The 20,490-nt window shown below is 41.1% G+C and overlaps 1 protein-coding gene across 1 annotated transcript in view; it reads right to left on the minus strand.

Moving 5' to 3' along the window:
* LOC139689413 (fibulin-1-like) overlaps positions 1 to 20,490 on the minus strand; it is a 100,170-nt gene that overhangs the window by 47,107 nt on the left and 32,573 nt on the right. Inside the window, exons 3-5 of the mRNA XM_071586516.1 lie at positions 4,203 to 4,290; positions 3,891 to 4,119; positions 187 to 334 (exon numbers count right to left, since the gene is read on the minus strand). Coding sequence (XP_071442617.1) covers positions 187 to 334; positions 3,891 to 4,119; positions 4,203 to 4,290 — 465 coding nt within the window. The remainder of the gene's footprint in view (positions 1 to 186; positions 335 to 3,890; positions 4,120 to 4,202; positions 4,291 to 20,490) is intronic.

The raw sequence follows: 20,490 nt of genomic DNA on the forward strand, positions 1-20,490 counted from the left end.
CCAGCCAGATCCCTTGTTTCCATTCTGACACCATTAACACGAAAGCAATCAAACGATCTTCCTCACCTACAGCCACTCCATAATCTTATATTCAACAGATTCTGCAATACTTAAATGATGCCAGGAGTCAAAATTCATCCTTGCAACTGGAAAATAATGGACTCAAAGATCTAGTCAAACACTTACCTATCCGGATAATCATCCTGCTCACATGACTTTCCATCTGCCATCAACGAGAAACCCTCTCGACACTCGCAGACGTAGGATCCCGGCGTTGGTTTGCAAATATGGGCGCAGAGCTGTCCGGGAAAGCTGTCACACAGATTCCCGTAAGCTGTAAAATAAGATTTAAATTATTTCGCTTGGAGATTGCCGTTCCGTTAAGATTTCATGACCTCTGTCTGTTTTATTAATAATTCTATAATTACATGAATAATCACCCACAGACGTTACAAAATGTCGTCGTCCTTCACGGAAAAAACAATGCTACATGAGAGGAAATGGATTTGTCCTTTAAAGGTCGTCAACCTGATTGCTGCTCTCTCTCCACTTTAACATCGGAATCGGCAAGATTGTCTTCATATTCAAATCTAAAATATACTTTGTCTATTCTGGAGTTAATGCGGTTGCATTTTTGAAGGCCGTGATTTCGATCTCTTCCTCTGGTATTCATATATTATGGCAATATTGTGGCTCTCAATGCGTTTTTAGCAAATCTAGCATCACCACGGACCTTCCTCAAACTTTAAAACACTCGAATGCTCACTATCTCGTGTTTTTATTCGCGAATTTAAGCTTTACCTGCATATAATTCCCATTAAAAACTGAGGGACTGCAATTCTACTTGCAAACACTAGGAAGTAAATTTTAGTATCGCATTAGCAACTATTATTTAAGCACATTGTTCTGTGAAATTTACTATGAATATTTCCAATTTATATTCCTCAATGATTCATGTTATTTTATTATTATCTATAAATATAAAAGAAAGTCGTATATCGCGTTAGTTACACCATTTACAACTCGAGACCGGCGGAACCGATTTTCATTATGCTTGGTTTTTTCGATACGACACATTCCAGAATAGCAGAATAATCATTAAAATATCGTTAAAGTGTAGTATCGTAAAATATCGTATCGTATCGTCGATTTTGAAGGTATATGGTTTTTGATTCATCTGATCCCAGAATAGTAGAATAACCATTAAAATATCGTAAAATTATCATATCGTAATGTCGTATCGTAAAATATCGTATCGCATCGCTTCATAGAAGAAATTTTAACGTCGGAAGAAAGGTGACGCGCTTCCCGTCATTTGGGACTTAGCAATGGCTGAAGCAACTATTTCTGCATCTCCAAGTCGGATACGCTCATTATTTGCTATCATCCAGTCGACATGCTTCCCATCCAATCTAAGTGACCTGTCAGAAGACATTTTACATCGAATTCGTGAAAGTTCAAGAAATCTTGATGTTAAAGAAAATGAGGAGATGCATAACCAGGCTTTACAGTTGATTGAAGACATGTGTTACATCATGAGCGGCAGTTTATTAGTGAAGTTAGAATGGATGTACCGATTTCAATGATATTTGTTTTTTTTATTCGTCTCAGCCCAGAATAGCTATTGAAATATCGTAAAAGCATCGTATCGAAATATCGTATCAATGATTTGTTTTGTTTTAAGCAATTTAATGACTGAGCTTGGTAACCAAATTAAAAACATTGAGAGAATTGTTGAGAATTCAACTCGAGATAATTCGAGCTAAGCCCAGCTCGAATTGTCACGTCACTACAGTGTCTGTAAACAAATTATAGACAACAAGCAAAGATTTAGGTTACCGGTCAATTTGTTTGCTTCATATTATTATTCCGCGACGCAGAAGATCTAACCTTTCCCAACAAACCCATAATGCAATTAGGCTTCGGAACATAATCAGCTCAAACGAGTGTACCCCTGCTGAACCCCCAACAGAAGGAAGTATATGATACATTAATGAAGGAAATTGATGATGGAAATGGTGGTTTATTTTTCGTGGATACCCCTGGTGGACCTGGGAAGACATTCGTCATATCATTGCCTATGAACACTCTTCTTGCAAGATCGGACATAATGGTAGCAGTTGCGTCTTCTGGCATAGCGGCCACACTGTTGGATGGATGCTGTACGGCTCATTCAGCGGAAAGTTGCTATTAAACCTACAAAATTCTGAACAAGTGACGTGTAACATTCAAAAACAGTCCGCAATGGCCAAAACTTCAGTAGCATCTAAAATCATATGGGACGAATGCACGATGGCGCACAATCGCGCATTGGAAGCACTTGACCGGACATTGAAAGATCTGCGCAATGACTCGAGACGCTTTGGTGGCGCAATGATTTTTACCCTCTGGCGATTTCGGCCAAACACTGACATTCATGCCAACATCGACTGCTGCCAATGAAATTAACGCTCGTCTAAAATCATGAAATCTGTGGCGCTATGTGAAGAAACTTCAACTGACAACAGACATGAGAGTTGCATTGCTGAACGATCCGTCTGCTGATGATTTCTCCAAGCAATTGTTGACTATCGGTAATGGCCGTGTCCCAGCCGACAAATCGAGCGGATTGATTTCATTTCCTCGGAATTTTTGCAATTTCGTTTCGAAAGATGAGCTCATCAACAAAGTGTTCCAGAACATCATTACAAAAATCACAAATGATTGAGTGAGCGAGCAATTTTGGTGGCTAAGAACAAATATGTAGATAACTTAAGCTTCATAATTCAGATTCGAAAGAAACTGCGGGAGATGCCGCAACAGTAACTTTTAACGAAGTCACCTTGATCAAGGCGAGTGATTTTTACACTGCAATTTTTGCATTGATATTCATAATTCAGAATCAAATCGTTGGTACACTGCATTCATTCAAAATACTAAATTTGTAACAAGCGAATTAAAAGTGACCAAGCATCCATTTAAATTTTTAAACTCCTTGATTTTTCCAGGCTGACCAGTGCTCAATTTACAGCTGAAGATTGTCTTGGTGGTCATGATGCCTCGAAATATAAACCAACCAAAACTATGCAATGGAAGGTGATAAAAACTGATGATCAATGTAATTCACGCTACTTTACTCAAAGGAAAATCCAATGATGAAAAAGGGACGATTAACAAATCACAAGGCAATTCGTTGAGTGTTTGTGGTCTGAATCTAGAAAAGCCATTTCTCCTCATGGTCAATTACATATGTCATGTTCACGTGTTGGTAAACCATCCGCTTTATTTATTTTGCACCTGATAAACAAATATAATTTTTTGGATATCTGAATATGCTTGACTCAGGAGAATAAACCAGAATGTATATATGAAAATGTCTTTCTGACAAGCCATTGTAATACTCATTTTTGTAGTTTTATTGAATTTTTTTCTTATATTATTACAACAAGTCGAATATAATTAAAATCGGTACAGCCGTTCTTGATTTATAAATGTTATAACTAAATTGTTCATTGATTGTTTGGCGGAACGAAGTTCGCCGGGTCAGCTAGTATTTTTATGAAGCTTTGTAAACAAAGAAATGGACTCCGGTTGTAATTTTTCCCTTCGTCAGCTTATTAAACGCAAGGTCTTTCCTGCAGCATCTATGAATGACTTTTTACTGTACTTGACTTATTATATCCAGACCCCGTGACTTTTTTCTATCCAGAAACTGCAATTTACCCAAACAATCGCGTGGCCGGTATAAGATTTTAGCGTGTCCGTGTATTCGATTCGAATGAGTAGATGTTCCTCAATCTCATTCTTGTGATACGGCAGAAAGCCAACTATAAACAGGAACTTTACTTAGATCCAATCGCCAGTCGGCCATTCGCGCAATGATCTCTAGAATAGTTTGATGTGTCCTTTACCAAGGGGCCTGGAGGTAGACTGAGGTCCTTTGTTGCCTTTTGAGTTGTCCGGGCCAGCCAGAGGGGCACCTGGTGGAGTAGTAGGGGCCGCAGGCGTCGTGGGTGCAGTTTCGAGACAGCAGCTGGCGTAGGGTAAATCCCATGGTGGACCAAATGCAAAAGCCTTGAATTGGCATTCCATTGCCATTGATCCAGATATTAGTCCTAATTTGCAGGCTTCACAGCAATACTGAAAATAAATCGAGAAGCATTTAGCGATATGGTAACGCAACATATTCAAACCACGACGGTCTTCAGTTTGGACACACTCACCTTCTGATATTCTCCTCCAAGACCGGGCGCCGATTTGCACTCCAGGCCAGCCTTAGCAGCATCTTTCCCAGCCTCACAAATTGAGTTTCTAAAAGAAAGAGAGGAAATCACTAAGCGTGCATGTTATTCAGCATCTTAGATAAGAGATAAAATGCCACCCTGGTAACTCGAACTTGCACGCGAGGTGACACTCTAATTTCCCATTTTGTCTGCTCCAATCATTAAATATTGTAGAAAGTTAAAAAGCTTCAAACCATTGACAAATCGAATTACGTTCTACATTCCGGGGAAGAAAATAAGCGGGTTTTCAACTTTTTCCTGGGGTGTTGCCCAGCGCATTCATAAGTTTCATAACGAGATTATTATTATTCAGACACTAAAGTTTTTTTTCTGTAAAAACCTTATTAATGGCTAATAATCTTTTGTGGAATATGTAATACCAAACTGATTGCAAATCGGAGATCTTCCATTAAGGGGAGTTTTCTGGATATTTTAGAGCCGTGATCTTGGTGACGTGATAGCTTCATGACAAATAATGTGGTACACAACGCGGATACGTTGAATTTCAATGCTATTTATAAAATACGGATAAAACTAAGCAATGAAAATGCAAAAAATGAGCGAGAATACAATAGGTGATCGATTAAGAGCACGACAGTGCAAATACGGGAGGAGCAGCAAATCCACGCGCACTGACGCTTGGGAGCGCGTGCTCTATGTACGATTCACCGGATGGGGGCCGGACGCGGAGGTTGTCGCTGGCTCTCTGTCTGTCTCTCTCTCTCTCTCTCTCTCTCTCTCTCGAGCCTCGCTCCTCTCGGTGGAACAGAGATAAGTGAAGAGAGTGACTCCTCGCAGATCAGCTGATCACAGACAGGATCACTCGCTCCCCGCTCCGAAGCCTGCCTCTCGATTCGATGAAATGGCGATTCGACGACGAATTCTTCCACTTTATGTTGAAAGCGACCAATCTCCGACAGACAATGATTGGCAGTAATTTAAGCGGTCATAAAGATTTCCGAGAATATCCCTCTGAGATAGCATCATAGTTTCAACAATCAAGGAAATTATTCAAATAGAATTTTCACTTTTGTGGCATGGTCGCCACAGAGCATTTGGTAAACGTGCAAAAAAGGAAGAAAAATTGTAGCAGTTAATTAGACGGCCATGTGCTCGAGGGTCGCTACTTCCTCGAGATTTCATCCCAAGCACACCACCCAATCCCGGCGATGTCTGCGGAGAAGCACACCAGCCAGAAGCTCCAGCCCCCTTCCCCATACCGCCCAACCTACCTCGATACCTTGCCCCGCTTGTGGCGATGGCTTTGCCGGCATTCACTCCCGTCTACGTTATCGCCGCACGGACCCAGGGGTTCCTTGTTCATTTAACCTCCCCGCGATAATTATTCATTCACCCCACTGCTTTTACCCATCAGGAACTTGCGGAATTAATTAAGTGCACCTGCAGTAGACGCTACAATTGCAAACGCACCACGAAAAAAAAACAAATCATACGAATATCGCATTAAAATAGAAAAATACGGAAGATTGATTCAACTTATTTAAGATTTTTTATTACATTAAAAAGCATTAATTTGGCCTCATAAGTGGTATTGTTAGCATGAGAGTAATGTCTGTTGCTCTTTCTTAAGTAACTGTTTCGTTGAATTCGATACTGCCCGCGAAAAGGTTTCCCTCAAGTTATAACGTAGAGAAAACTAACTCAAAGTATCAAATACTCGTACAAGCTCTGTAGTTGGTGAATTCACGGGAAGTAAAAACAGGGCTATACCGGTATTTTTGTGCAGTGAGACTGAAAATGTCATTTTTCTGATTACAATTGCTTTCTCCGTGGAATTCAGTCTAGTTTTGTCCCTAACATATTTCTACCGTTTCGGCGGAAATTAGTAGGTATTGAAGGGCGCGTCCGGGTGCCATGGAGGGTGGCGCCGCCGGCCAGCTGCGGCAGGAGAGGTGCGGGTGGGGGGTGCAGCGAACGGAGGACCATCTGACACACAAGGCATATCCACCGCAGTGCAGCATCTTGTGACCAGCTGGCCAGCGTCGTTGCATTGGTGACCTCGGGCGCATTGCTCTAGTCAGAAGTTTCAAATCACCGGGCACAGCACGCCTGTGCCCGGTGATTTCGCTGTGTTCGCGATCGGCTGTGTTCGCTTTCCGAAAGATGACCAAATTCATAACAAGATCTGCGATAAGTGTGAAAATATGAGAGATCAATTTCGAGGAGGTGAAATGCGGAACATCACAGAGAAACTCTACCGGTGCTTTATGATCGTCACTGAATTGAAATTCTCGATGAGGCACAGTGGATGAGCAACGCAATGTACTGCCCAAAATTGGATGGGTAAGGACCAACTGAAGATTTTCCTAGCCCCTGTGTAAATGAAGGGCTTCAGTGGCCTTGGTGCGAGCAGTTCTCCTAAGAACTAGATGGGAAAAAGTCGGTGACTTTTCAAAACTGTGTGCCGTTGATTTTCCAAGCTTCACTGTCTTTCTGAGTTAAGTAAGCGGGAAAAAAGTTTTCACAAAAAAAACAAGGTTCTCAGGGTTTCCCGGATCCTCTCAAATATCTTCTGACGTTTCGGAGAGAGGTGTTTGATGCCAAGAAAATTCTCATCGCGAAGTATGGTATCGATTCCTTTGAAACCCTGGAATTATCTCGAAGTGTTTTCGACCGGCAACTCCTTAGACGCCGAGGTGCACCGGGATGGACGAGATGAGCTGCCAACTTTGCACGTGACAAATAACGATGCTTAATGTTCTGTAAAGCTTATGCATGCATAGAAAAAGTAACCCACTAGCAATGAGAGAGGTTTGGAAGAACCGTTATTTCCAGGTGCCATTCCATCATTGAGGTTGAAAATTAACTATTGGGCCATTTTATACATTTATCGACAGAAATATACAGGCAGGATAAGCCATTGCTTTACATCATGTCTAAAGTCGTGTGAATATGGCAATAAAGATTTATTTGCTGTTGTTTGAACACACCTCAAAGCCATCCAGCCATAATTGGTGCAGGCTCCCTTTGACAGCGCGCCCTCGCCCGCCACGGCGCTGCCCACTGCCTGGTGCGCACGTTTTAATGGGTACTTCGGAAGAAACCGCGAGGGACGCCGGGGAACCCGTGGAAAATTGAGATATAACTAGAGCGATTTATCGCAAAAGGTAAACTTTTCACTCGAATGGTGCAATTTTCACTCGTGGGGCACTTATGTCCCATGAGAAATCCAACTTTCACATTCCAAGATATTATTCTAACTTCTCAATACATCAACAGAACTTTTTTAACCAGATTTTTACCGCATTTTAATAAGCTGAGCCATTTACGAGTACACTCCTCTGTTTAAATTTAAGGGGCCACTCTAGATCAAAGCTTCCATTCATGCTACGAACACCTTCTTAATGATGGAAATTGTCCACAGAAACAAGCCTTGAGACCATAGAATTATGAAGAGCACTTAAATACCGTACGAAAGATGGGTGTATTTCATTTTACCATGATGATATCTTACATAATATTATTAGGTGTTTAATGATCAATAACCTATGGCTTCAATTAATTGTATCCACCACAGACGAATGTCACGGATGTATACACGAATAATGTAGGGAACATATAATGGATCAGTATGATACGCTTAGATTAATTGATAATAATCATAGCTAATCATCCCTGCTCATGTTTAATGGTAATCATGGGTCATTCACGAGAGAGTGTTTGTTCTATGCCCGAACACAAATACACAATCTTTCAACGAATCGGCATCTATTTTTCATCCATGACAAACCTCAAGAAATTCAACTAATTCCCTCATAATTCGATACCGAACGCCAGTTCCATACACTGTCATCTTTTCAGTGTATACATGTTTTCAGCCGAGGGTAGTCTACTCCGAAACCGATTCGTTTTCACTGCGACTCTGTGTACGCTACATGCCACCCTCACGGCGGGAAATATTGATTCCATGATTTCGTGAAAAGTAATTGACTGAAACGCTGAATCAGGCCCCCCGACTCAAAATGCTTTTGTCCATTCCGTTTCTCCCATTTGATTTTCCCCGGAGTTTGAAAATTGTTTGCGCTATTCGTGAAGCATTAGTATTACAATCCGAAGATTAGTTTGACTGCTCCCCTTCATTCTCCCCTTTCTAATTTTCATCATCCTGCCGGTTCTTCTATTTGCCATCCATCCACGCTTTGCCTGCATATCGATTTGTTTATCTCGTGAATCCTTACCTTCCATTACCCCTTTTCCATGTTTCTCACAACTCCACTCATTCAAAATATGCCCAATGCATCTCACGCTTTTCCTTTTCGGGCACGCTATTCTATTTCCCTCCGCAACTATTCTGAATGATCCTCCATTTTGTACATTATCAGTCCATTTCATTCCCAGCAACAGTCCCCAATACCAAGTTTTGAGGGTCGAATCTGTACTAATTATCTGATTATTCAATTCTCAGAGTCATAGTGTGCCAAACTCCACAATAATACTTCCACCCTCTGCTTCCTCCCCTTTAAACCTACCTTCTTCGAGTTAAATATTAACCACTCATCTACCTAGCATCAAGTTATGTCCTCTTTATAAACGTCAAGCTCTTTCCATTCCATGCTGTTCTACTTTCAAGGCGGGAGAAAAATTCCCCTGGTTCTAATTTATTTTCTTGAAATCTCTCATCCATACACAATTAATTTAGTTTTATTTGTAATTAACTCCAAGGCTTACCCATTTACATATAATCCACTGTATCAGTGATACCTAATGTCTTCAGTTTCACCCACTGGCATTATTGATTCTGGTCTATTGGTCCCTTCGCCTTTTAGCACACAGCCATTCGCATACCTGATGTGAAAATTTGTTTGGGTTTCTCCAAAGGAGCTCTTCATTAATGTGCATGCTGCTTCCATGTTTCCATTCATAAAGGTTTCGTTCCCAGCAGCTTTCAAATCATGCTTCTAAGACTCTCGAATAGTTTCCTAGATTTTCTCTTAATTACTGCAATTTCATTACTTCAACCTCTCTTAGCGCCTTCGCTATCTTTTCATACGTTGTACCAATCATCTTGCTCTCCTCCTACTTTTGTTTTTCTACTCTTCAGATTATTCCATTTTCCTCCCAATGATCTCGTTTCTTTTCCTATCCTCAGTTTTCCATTAACTGCCGCGGTGCATTATTATCGCCCGATGTTACTCGAGAGTTTTCATCTTTAAATTGTAATTCGTGTTTCACCAACTTAAGATTTTTGTATTTTAGTGTTCCCCCCACGGCTTATCGGTTGCGGTCACAACGGGAAAGCCCCAAAATCGTTCCACTTCGTTCCTGTAACTTTGCCCGACAAGAATGAGGATGATTTAGACACTCGCCAAGTCCACCAGCGTCACCCATGCGTATCTTCTACTTCGGCGTTACTCTAAGACTGCATTCGTCACCACCATATCGTACAAATCCACTAGCCTTTCTCATTTGACATTTTCTTTCCCAACCCTACCCTCCTACGCCGCCTCCCTATTCGCTCTCCCCAACCACTGCTTTCCAATCGCATGCTATGATGTGTGTTAGGCTGAGGGTATCTTCCCGTTTTTAACAGGTCACCTATATTCCCGCTTGCCGTATACTGGACATGGGCATGCATGCATACCTTAAACATTACTCTTTCTGTACTTTCTGCTTCTTCAGTACCAACAGGCCCCTCTCGATATAACGCCTTCTCCTCTACTCCTTCTTCAGGACGTCTCATGAGTAATATCATTCTGTGACCAAAAGTCCTCCGTGCAAGCCCACTTGATTTCCCATATTCCTTAAATGTCCGGCACACGAAAACTCAAGCCATTTCGATCAAAGGATTTCATTTCCCACAAATTCTCCCCTCCCAGCACTCTCAACCGAGGGATCCGATTCAGGGCCTCCGGGATATCAAATGCGAGGACGCTTCCGTCATATTATGGTTAGAAATGGAAGGTTGCATCTTCTAGGGTGAATTCGGTGGTTTTCAGCCTACCCCCACATCTGACATGGAGAACTGCGGCCAATGCCGCAAACTTTACTCCCACCCAGAGCTGTGAAACCAAATGCCGAACCGAACCTGTAGACCTGCGCCATCCATATCTTTTGGTGTAACTGCTGCTAATCACCAGATATGCAGCGTATTTTGATGGTGGGAGATATTTCTCATTCAATTCGCCCCAACTGAATCACTTACCAAAAGCTTTTAAATATTTTTCTTTATTAGGAAATTGATTCGACTCTACCTATTCGAATAATGTGGGGTGCAACAACTGTTACTCCAGTATTAAGGTATCTCGGTTCGATTCTCGGTCAGGGAGAATGATGATTACACTCTTTAAGAGTCGTGTATGTGAATATATATTCAGAATATACAAAAAAATTTGAGTAAACTTTCGTACAAGTGATTTTCTGCTAATAGTACCCATTATCATATATTCCAATCTGATAGGATAATAGCAGCAATGGCAGCAACACCAATAATACCCATATGCTGAAGTAAAATAAATGAAACTAAATTTCATGCTCTTCTATTTTAGTCAGATTTATAGTCAGATTTGCGTTTACATTTGCATCTCAATTTTTCTTAACAGGCACAATTTCTAATACATATGTGGTTCAGGATATTATGAATGCTTCCATGAGTGAATTAGTGGGATGATCGACTTGACGAAAATATATAGTATCCTCGATTCACAAAACACTGTAAGTCAGGGAGCGAGTAGAGACGGAAAAAAAGTATGGGCGATCATGAACACTGAAGTATCCAAAATTTTCCGTCATAACCCCTGCTTTTTTACTTACACAGAGAATAAATACGTGGAAGAGTTGGAGGTGGAAATGAAATCGGACGTAGCGGTCATGGATTTGCTAAATTTTCTCCTGAATTTTGCACTTACATGTTAAATTTAACTTTCATACTCTTACAATTTGTATTTCACAATACATTTTATGTGTTACAATATATTTTATGTTACCAGCATGATATTGCGCAGGTGCAAAACATTCTTATTTCAACGATACTGCTTATCATAAGCTAATTGAAAAATAATTATTCATCAGCCGATGTTAAATCTTTAATGAACGGCTATTTTTTTTCATTAATTCTAGGACTAAGTATACCAAGTACAAGATATGTCAGAACAGTATTGCCTTTTACACTCTTGGCATGAAATAAATGGCTAAGAATTCTTTAACAGGGTAAAAGTAGCTTACATTGACGTAATTCCATAATTTTTCTTTGACTGTGGAAAACGGTGAAGCATTTTTTACTTTCCTCGGAAAATGTATAGATATTTAGATCCTGCATAACTTGGACATTTTGAGAATATTTTCCAGTTGTGAGGAACTTTTCTATAGTGACTTTCCCGAATGCCATAACTTTGTATATTCACTTTCAAACACTATTTTGTTTTACATGTAAAACAGAGTAAACGTATAAATACAAGTTATTGGTCAAACACAAACCTTTTAAAGTGTGGTTCACGCCTACTTGTTTTAATAGTTTTATTTAATAAATGTGACATTTTCGCCAAGTGACATAAGGCTACAGTACTGCATTTGAATCTAGAGAAAATATAACTCGACTGCATATTATGGCAGCTTTCTGAGTTGTGATGGACAACCCTGTTCTCAGAAGATTACGAGCAGAAGCAACTTTAGAGAGAACTCGGTTCAATATGGGATTCCCAGTCCAAACATTCATCTATATGAACCCACAGAAACTTCATAACAGTAAACCTTGTCATAATAACAGTAAACTTATCAGTACGATTTTTATGATGAATTTTCAGCAGAGGGCTAGACAATATCCTCTTTTGAAATGGGTAAAAAGGAGTAGATTTGCATTATTTTGTTGACTATTAAATGTTTGGCGGTAAAACTGGAAAGCATTGAGTCAATTTCATGCTTAAGCACAACCTAAATATTTTCTTAATTTTTTCCACATATATTCGGCTGTTTGCGTCGTACGCATAAATTCTTTGGTCGCCAGAGCTAATGAACGAAGGAAGGTCATGTGTGCCCAAGAAAAAGAGCGAAGGACCTAATATCGACGTTTAAGGAAAAACACTTGGGTCACCAAGACTCAGAAATTCCATTTATGGAGCAAAGTAAAGACGGTACTCTGATTGACTGAGAACTATAAGTCAAACAAATCTCTGGGACAGTTGCTAGCTGCACCTAATAAGCCGTTTCTAGCTAATGTTTTGAAGATGATTTTATGGTCTACATTACCTTAGACGATCACCGACCATATATTTAAACGCTTCATTATTCGTAGAATATGTCGAGCGTCTCTTGCTTTGTCAATTGAAAATTTAGGGAAAAAAATAAACGTGATGCACAGTACAGGAATGGATTAATTTGCTAAAAAAATTCGAACGGAGCGTGATACGTAGATGAAGATGAGCAGATGTTTTCGGATCCTGGCGCCCATGAAAAGAATAAGATTTAAGTAAGAGGGAATCAAAGAAAATAAAATCACTTTGGATTATACGATGGAGGCTACTGGCAGTGAGTAACCAAAGAAGGCAATGGATTATGAAAAAAAGGGTTCGCAATCACCATAAATGAGTTGAAGTCCACATACGTGCGCGGCAGTTTCAACGACTGCCAAAAGCTACCTACTATAATCTGTAGACAATCAAACAACTCGTAATCGGTGTCTTATGAAATCATACTGGAAGTACTCGGTACATGTGAGAGCTCGTGCCTTCGGGGAAGCACGATGACAGCCGTTAGTTGCTCTAGCCCAGACAGTGGGTGAAGCATCTTCTTAGAATACTTTCGCTCGATCCGTCAATGCGGCATGCCGTACACTGAGTGTTTCAATCCTTCGTCGGGAGAGGAAGAGTCTCTTTCCTCCGTGGGCCGCACTCGAAGCCTCAGCGGCGGGCGGACGTGTTTCCCCATCCCCCGCCCCTCCGGGACTCCTCCCGTGCCAGACGCGAATGCACCGGAGGCGCCCGCCTCTTTAAGTGTGCAAATGGCCGCGGGCGATCGGCGGCGCCACTGCGGGCGTGGTGGCGCTAACGAGGCCATATTAGTGCGTGGCCGAGAAGGTCGTGGCTAATCATCTCGGTGGTGTGACAAAGGAGAAACCCTTCTGCGCCGCAGGAGCCGTCCACGTCGGCAGCTCCATTGAGGCAATTGCGTGCATTAGACCAAATGCCTTGGATGCGCCGTGCAGCAACACGGGTGAACTTGAGTGACCCGCATGCGACAACGGCCCGGCGCGATGGTCACGTCGGGGATGGCGCTCGTGCAGCCGGGGGATGCTTCCTCCCTCGCCTCGTGCTCTGGACTAGAGGCCAATGGTGCACGATAAGCCGTTGCGGGTCTGGCGGTATTTCCAATGCTGGTAGCATTCCTTGTCCCAACCCGAGATTATGAGCATGGCGTACCGTGAGATTGCCAAAATTCCTCAAATCGTCCGCCAGGTTAAATAATTTCATAGGAATTATCGATATTCTGTAATTTATTTTAGGAGGTGTGGCGTCATAGTCAAAATCTTAATACAAGGAAATTTAAACGGTGAATCTCACCAACGAGTATGTATCTCGGCATGTCTGGCTCTCGCAATCGCCCCCAAAGCTGATTATTGGTGCCCTCAGGCCCTAGGCACTTTCACTTAGTGATTTGCAAAGGCAGGAATCAATTTCCACTGATTTGCTGACTGAAGGACTGACTTCCACTGATTGACTGATCGGGATGATGCTCTTAATAAATTGTTGAACCACGTGACTGATGGAGTGAGTTGAACGGCTATGGCTACATTTTACATCGCTACGATTGCCTCGCGTGGCGCGCGCAGAACTTGGCCATCATTTGTGGTGGTGTTTCTTTTGTCACTATTGTTTAGACGTGAAAAGAGTATCACATATTTCCATATATTTTTTAAATTCCCGGTAAATATATTGCAAAAAAGTGATAAACAAGAAATGACTTGTTTAATACACACACTGAAGCGGCAGAGCCCACTGCATCGAAAACAAATTACCGTCCGTTTATCGACACACACCGAAAAACGAACACTGGATTAACTTAGTGACAAAGTATTACATACAGTGAAATGTCTAAATTTTACTCGTTTTGCAATTTAACCAGGTTCCATGTCCTTTTAATTTGCGTATTTTGGATTTAACGTGTAACTCTGCAAGCATCACTTCACGTTGGATTTCAAGAACTGCTGGAAGAGAAACTCACTAATTAACATTGTTTTAAAGTCATTAATGAGCTAACCATTGTATCACGAGCATTATAATACGTGGTTACTTTAATGAGTGCTTAGAAAATCTAAGAGTTAGGGCTCATTGTTTCGGAAAAGGTTTGCTTTTAATTAGCCTCATCACCCATTAGGATGCTATTAGGGTTTCAGCTGGATATCCATTACGTGGTTTCATTTCCATTGCCGATAGAAGCGACAGACTTTTTTTTGTTCAGAAAAAATCGAAAAAAGAGCCTCGTACGGTGATTAAACACTTCTATTTAAAAGGGTGAACACCAATGTGGATCAGAGCCGATTTGGTTGAAGTTTTTGGTACATCTTCTCCTGCGTTTGTTACAGTTTAAAATTGGGTGAGTGAGTTTAAACGTGGCCAACACTCACAAATTATGAACACCATTTGGGACGTCCAGTGCAAACGATTTCCACCAAAATAATTGGCAAAATTAACGATATGATTTTGATTGATCGACTAAACAAAGTTCACAAAATAAAAGAGGTCACAGGCAGATACAGTGCTTTTAATGTTGCACGAAAAATTGGATGTGAAAAAAATCACGGCATGTAGGGTGCCGTGTTCGATCCGTGGTCAAAACGCATATCGTACGGTGGACTCGAAAAGCTTGTTTGGAGTTTTCTGATGAGTTTTTGCGTGGATTCATAACCATGGAAGATTCATGAATATAATCTTACACTCGAGCGACAAATAAACGGTCGCAACAGAGGGTATCTATAGGTGATTCGGATCCAAAGTTGTCGAAGACGGTGAAATCGACCGACAAGATGACGGCTTACGATTTTTGGGAAACATGCGGAATCATCTGAATGAAATTACTAGCAGAAAGGAAAAACGATAAATAGAGAGTATTTTGTATGGTTATTGCTAAAGTTGAGTTAACAAATGAAGAGTCCTCATTTTTCAAACAAAATATTGTAAGTACGGTATTTAGTCACAACATTTTCTTCCATCAAAGCCCCCGAAATTTCAGAATTTAAGAAAATATGCTATGTGATCAAGACAATGCGCGGGTTTTATCTGCGCAGCTTTGATGGCGAAAGTTTGAGAATGTAAATTCGAATTGCTTCGCCATTCACTGAATTTACCACATTTTGCCTCCAATGACTTCGTTTCGAACTTAAAATATTCCTCGCCTGAAAACGACTCGCGTCCAACGAGTGGGTCATCGGCATGCATATTTTGTGGACCTTTCGGAATCCAATTTCGGGAGCTTAGAAATGTTGAAGAAAATCCTTTTGCAAATATTTTACGCTACGAAATATATAAAGAAATCGTGATGTGTGCACAGACGACTGGATGAATGGGCGAATTCCCTTTATGCTCCGTTACATTGAGCATTTTTGGTAAAAGTTAAAAATATGCCTATTTAATCAATTCGCAGATAATTCATGTTGGTTGCATAAACGCGGAGATTGGACCCCCACGGTGCATAATGGCAAGGGATCGGTTTGTATTCAAAACGCGGATTTGCGAGTGGATGAAACAGCATCGCCAACTCTCATGCGTCTCTCTCCGTCTTTGGAGACTTAAAACAGTGAAAACGTACATTTAAAATGCTTGCAGAAAACACGCTTTGATTTAAAAAGGCACTTCAAAGGGTAACAAACTTCCATTCTTCAACCACAAACTGTTCATGAAAAGACGACTAAAAAGGGTGGGTCCTTTTTCCAATGAAATAATGGTAAATGCTATTTTTTTTAAAATAAAATAATGCTATCATTAACTATGTGTCCATGGAAGCATTTTGCCTGTTGAATAAAACTTCACGTATTTCAATGTATTTTGCAAAGAAATTATTGCTTTTAAAATATTTTTAAAATGTGTTCATTGTATAAATTTTAGAGTACATCAAATATTTCCTCTCAAACTCTCTCCCATCTTTGTTGAAGCAATCAAATTCACCGGGTAACATAATCTGCAAATCACAACGCTTCAATCCCAGGTACCTCATATCTTCATGAGACTTGGATTGTCATCTAATTAAGCTAGGTCATGCGTAATCCTGATTTTATGAATTCCCCACCGACTTCATCACTCATTGTCAGAAACCTCTTTTAGCATTTCTTTCACGTTTAGGTTGAAAGTCACGGGTGATAATGGGAATTTCTATCTAACTTCAATTTCTGACACCACTCATCCCGACTCTCCATCCGCAATAGGAGTCTTAGCAGCCCGAGGCATGTACGCGTTGCGGATGGGTCGCGAATCCCTTCAGCCCACCAATATTTAATGAAATGTATTAACTAGTTCTGCCCAGTTTACTCTCTCAAACGCCTAATCGAAATTTATGAAACAACAAAATTCATCCGGATTATACTCTATTCAATTCTAGAAGTACCCTCATTAATGCAATGGCAGGGCACCTACCTCTCACATTCCTGAATTAAAAGTGACCCACCACTAAGAAATTATTTAGCCTCGTCTTGATCCCCGTACTGTCGGCCCTTGGTATCATTTTAGCTGCGGTCGGTATCAAACTTATTGTTCTATTATTCCTCAAGCATGGAAGCTTTTCCCTTTTTCGAGTTGCGAACTAAACTGCTGGGATGGAATCTTCCCAAATTCCTCTCTATAAAATGCAAATAAATAGTCCAAAAAAATTCCCCCCACGTCTCCCTTAGCCCTAATATATTTCCACGGGAATGTAATCCACCCCAAGACCTTGTTCTCTTAATACTCTTTCCCCCTTGCCCTTTCTACGAAGGTCATCCGGAAAGTAGTACCCGTTCGTGCCGCATGAAGTGCTGACGACGCGAGTAGCCGCTGGACGAGGTCAGATAGCTTCAGTGGCTTGTCTGCCTTCTCTGAGCCAAGTTGCGTGACGCTAGCATTGCCTGTGTTGTTTCTGTGATTGTTTACAATGTTTAAAAAAATTGAGAACGCCGCCAGTTGTGAAGTGAGGGCAGTGATTAAATTCCTCAATGCAAGAAACGTTCGCCCATGTGATATTCATCGCCAATTAAAGGAGGTGTATGGAGACAATGTAATGGACGAGTCGTCTGTTCGGCGGTGGTGTCGCAACTTCAACATGGGGAGGGGGAACACACACGACGATGAGCGTTCGGAGAGACCGTCTGTCATTACAGACCAACTGGTGAGCTCAGTTGACGAATTCGTGAGGAACGATCGGCGCGTCACAATTGATGACATCTGTGAGCATTTTCCCAATGTTTCTCGAACAATTGTTCATGAAATTGTTAAACACCATCTGCATTATGCAAAAATTTGTGCAAGATGGGTCCCTCGCGTATCTCAATGAGCTGGCGGCGAAGGACTATGCAGCAGGAATACAGAAACTTGTCACACGTTATGACAAATGCCTTAATTTGCTTGGAGATTATGTTGAGAAGTAGTTTAAAGTATCCTCTTTCAAATAAAATTTTTTATGTTTGTTAATATTTACTTTTGTGTCTTTATTTCACGAACGGGTACTACTTTCCGGATGACCCTCGTATTTCAATCCGTTAAATCTGACGTTACACTCCATCAGCACTAAGCTATGATTTAAATCCTCATCCACTCCCAGGAAACTATGCGATTAACGACAGGTGTTCCTAAATCTGATTCATATCATAATTACTATAATTTACCTGATTCCCGAGAATTTCCTATGCATCCTATTGATTCAATTAAAAACTCCAATAGCCGTAAACATTTTTTAAACGATTTTTTCATCTATTCAATACTACTAGCCGTAAGAGCTGAATTCTATCAATATGCATCCTATGCTCATTTTGGTTTTTAATCAAAGAGATCACAATCCATTAGGCATGTATCCAGCAGAGCCCTGTTGCTTTCTCTCCATGGCACATGATTCCTTGATTTTACACCCGAGTCCCCAACCTCACTCTTCCGTCGCGTTTATATCCCCTATCTTTATCAAATCCGTCCTCTCAAAAACACCCGCAAGGAATTTTCCCACTGATCGTATACATCTTCTATTTCTTTCTCACGATGATTTCTCGTTGGCATACACGTAGACCTGTATACTGAACGTGCTCGTATGATCAGTTTTTGATCAACAGATATCATTCTATCACGTGACTGCTCTTCTTTCCACTTTTGTATCCAATGATATTGCCGCCCCTCTTCCCCTTTGTCTCCTCCTCCTTTTGTCTTCTCCATCATTATTGCTCTACTAGCTCCCGCTGACCCGCGCAGACCTCAAATATCCATGTATCTTCTCTCCGCATACCACTTTATATTTAGTTTCCCTATCCTCAGCATCGTCCTAACATTCCAAATCCCTTATTTAACTGATTTGGTGGCCTTCTTCGGTGTTTTCATAGCTGTTGTTGTTGCTTTCATTTTGCGAGGATTTCTTGAGATGACGACTGCAAAAGCCTAGCCTCTCCCTCTGCGGTGTGTGACACGCGGCCGATGGGGCCGAGCCAAAGAGTTGCTAGGATTCATACTCGGATCTCTGTCTATCATTTTTTCGTGGGATATTCCATTGAAGTGGTTTTCCGTCGCCTCCCTGTATAGTAACTTTAATGTGACACCTTCTTCATTCGTGCGGTCGGCCCACTGGGAAAGGACGCCTCTGCAGCCGCCTCACTGAAGAACAGACACTGAGCGGTCTATCTTTCGCCTTTCCCCTGCCCAACGAGTAACCCCGCCAGGAATATTTATCATTGCTCCGGCCAGCACAGCTCCAGGGGCCATTCTTTTCCAATATGGGTGAAAAGTACATTAGACTTGGGAGTATCATTTTTGAAACATTGATTTTAACTCCCAACTTTCGTGTGTATTTGGACACAGAAAACTTTGAGCTAAAATCAATTTTTTTGATCTTTGGAGATTTTGGTCTGTCTCAAAGGCAGAATGACCTAATTTTCCCGTATAGACGGATGAACGCCCGGCGGTTCCTCTAGCCTAGTTCGAGAGAGGGGAGTATCAGGAAAGGCCGAAGACCTCAAAAATTGAGGATTATCTTTCAAGTTTGAAGGCTTTGTTGGATTGGGATTTTAGATTAAGTGCTTTCATGGTTTCTGATGAACTTGGAAACCCTAACAGTGATTTTCAGTGACGTGTGAACTAAAATATGGGCATGAGAAGGGTGCGTGCGAATTTTGTGCCGCGAGTGCTGTCGGACGAAAAAGAGTAAACCCGTACGCGAATTTGCCCTGCCGTAGCCACCCTACAGCCCGGCCTTTACCCCACCAGGCTCCTTCCTCTTCCCCTGCCTCAAATCGGGGTTAAAAAGAACGTTAAATATTCATATCACGCCATCCATGGTAATTTGGCTGAATTTCGGGCATCATATAAATATTTTGATATGAATCTACGAAATTCGACTGGTTTCATCAATAATTGCAACCGACAACAGTATCAATATGTATATCTACATTATACATTTACACTATGAGCCGGCAATGAGGCGTGCGGCGGGGAGTTTCAACGCTCCAACTTTTATCATCTTGAACCCCAATGAATATGATGAGTAATTATATGATTCAAATAATATGATTAAAACTCTAATAATGATGATGTTCTAATAAATTTCCCATTTCCGTCATGAAGCTGGGAAAGAATGAGAATCTAAATCGCTTGGGTTCAGTCTATTTCTCCAGGTGGTCGGGAATGCAATTTCCTGTTCTTCTCTTCGTATTTGGGATACTTTCAGCCTGGTTTCCGAAGGAACCCGTCATAATTTCATTGCGCAACAATTTTTACACACCCATCTGATTTTTAGAGCTTCGCTTATTTTTGAGTTAACACTGCCTACGGATTCCAAATAGCAGTCGCACGTCCTAAATTTGGATTTAAATGACTAAAGTGGTACTTCCCAATTTCCTTTTTTAATTTCCTCCATTCAATTTAATTTAACTTCCTCATTTGATTCTCCGACTATCCGTTGAATGATACAAGTTTCTCTAAAGAGGGATCAACATAAGTTTGCCCTTAATGAAAGGTTGGATAGAGTGAGACCCTATTACCTAACTTGCTATCATCCGGTTTACAGATATAAACGACACACAAAGCCATTTTTATTGCTTTGAACTAGGGCTAGACAC

This window comes from Hetaerina americana, unplaced genomic scaffold, assembly GCF_022747635.1.
Source record: "Hetaerina americana unplaced genomic scaffold, ioHetAmer1.1.p SCAF_23, whole genome shotgun sequence".
Taxonomy (NCBI): domain Eukaryota; kingdom Metazoa; phylum Arthropoda; class Insecta; order Odonata; family Calopterygidae; genus Hetaerina; species Hetaerina americana.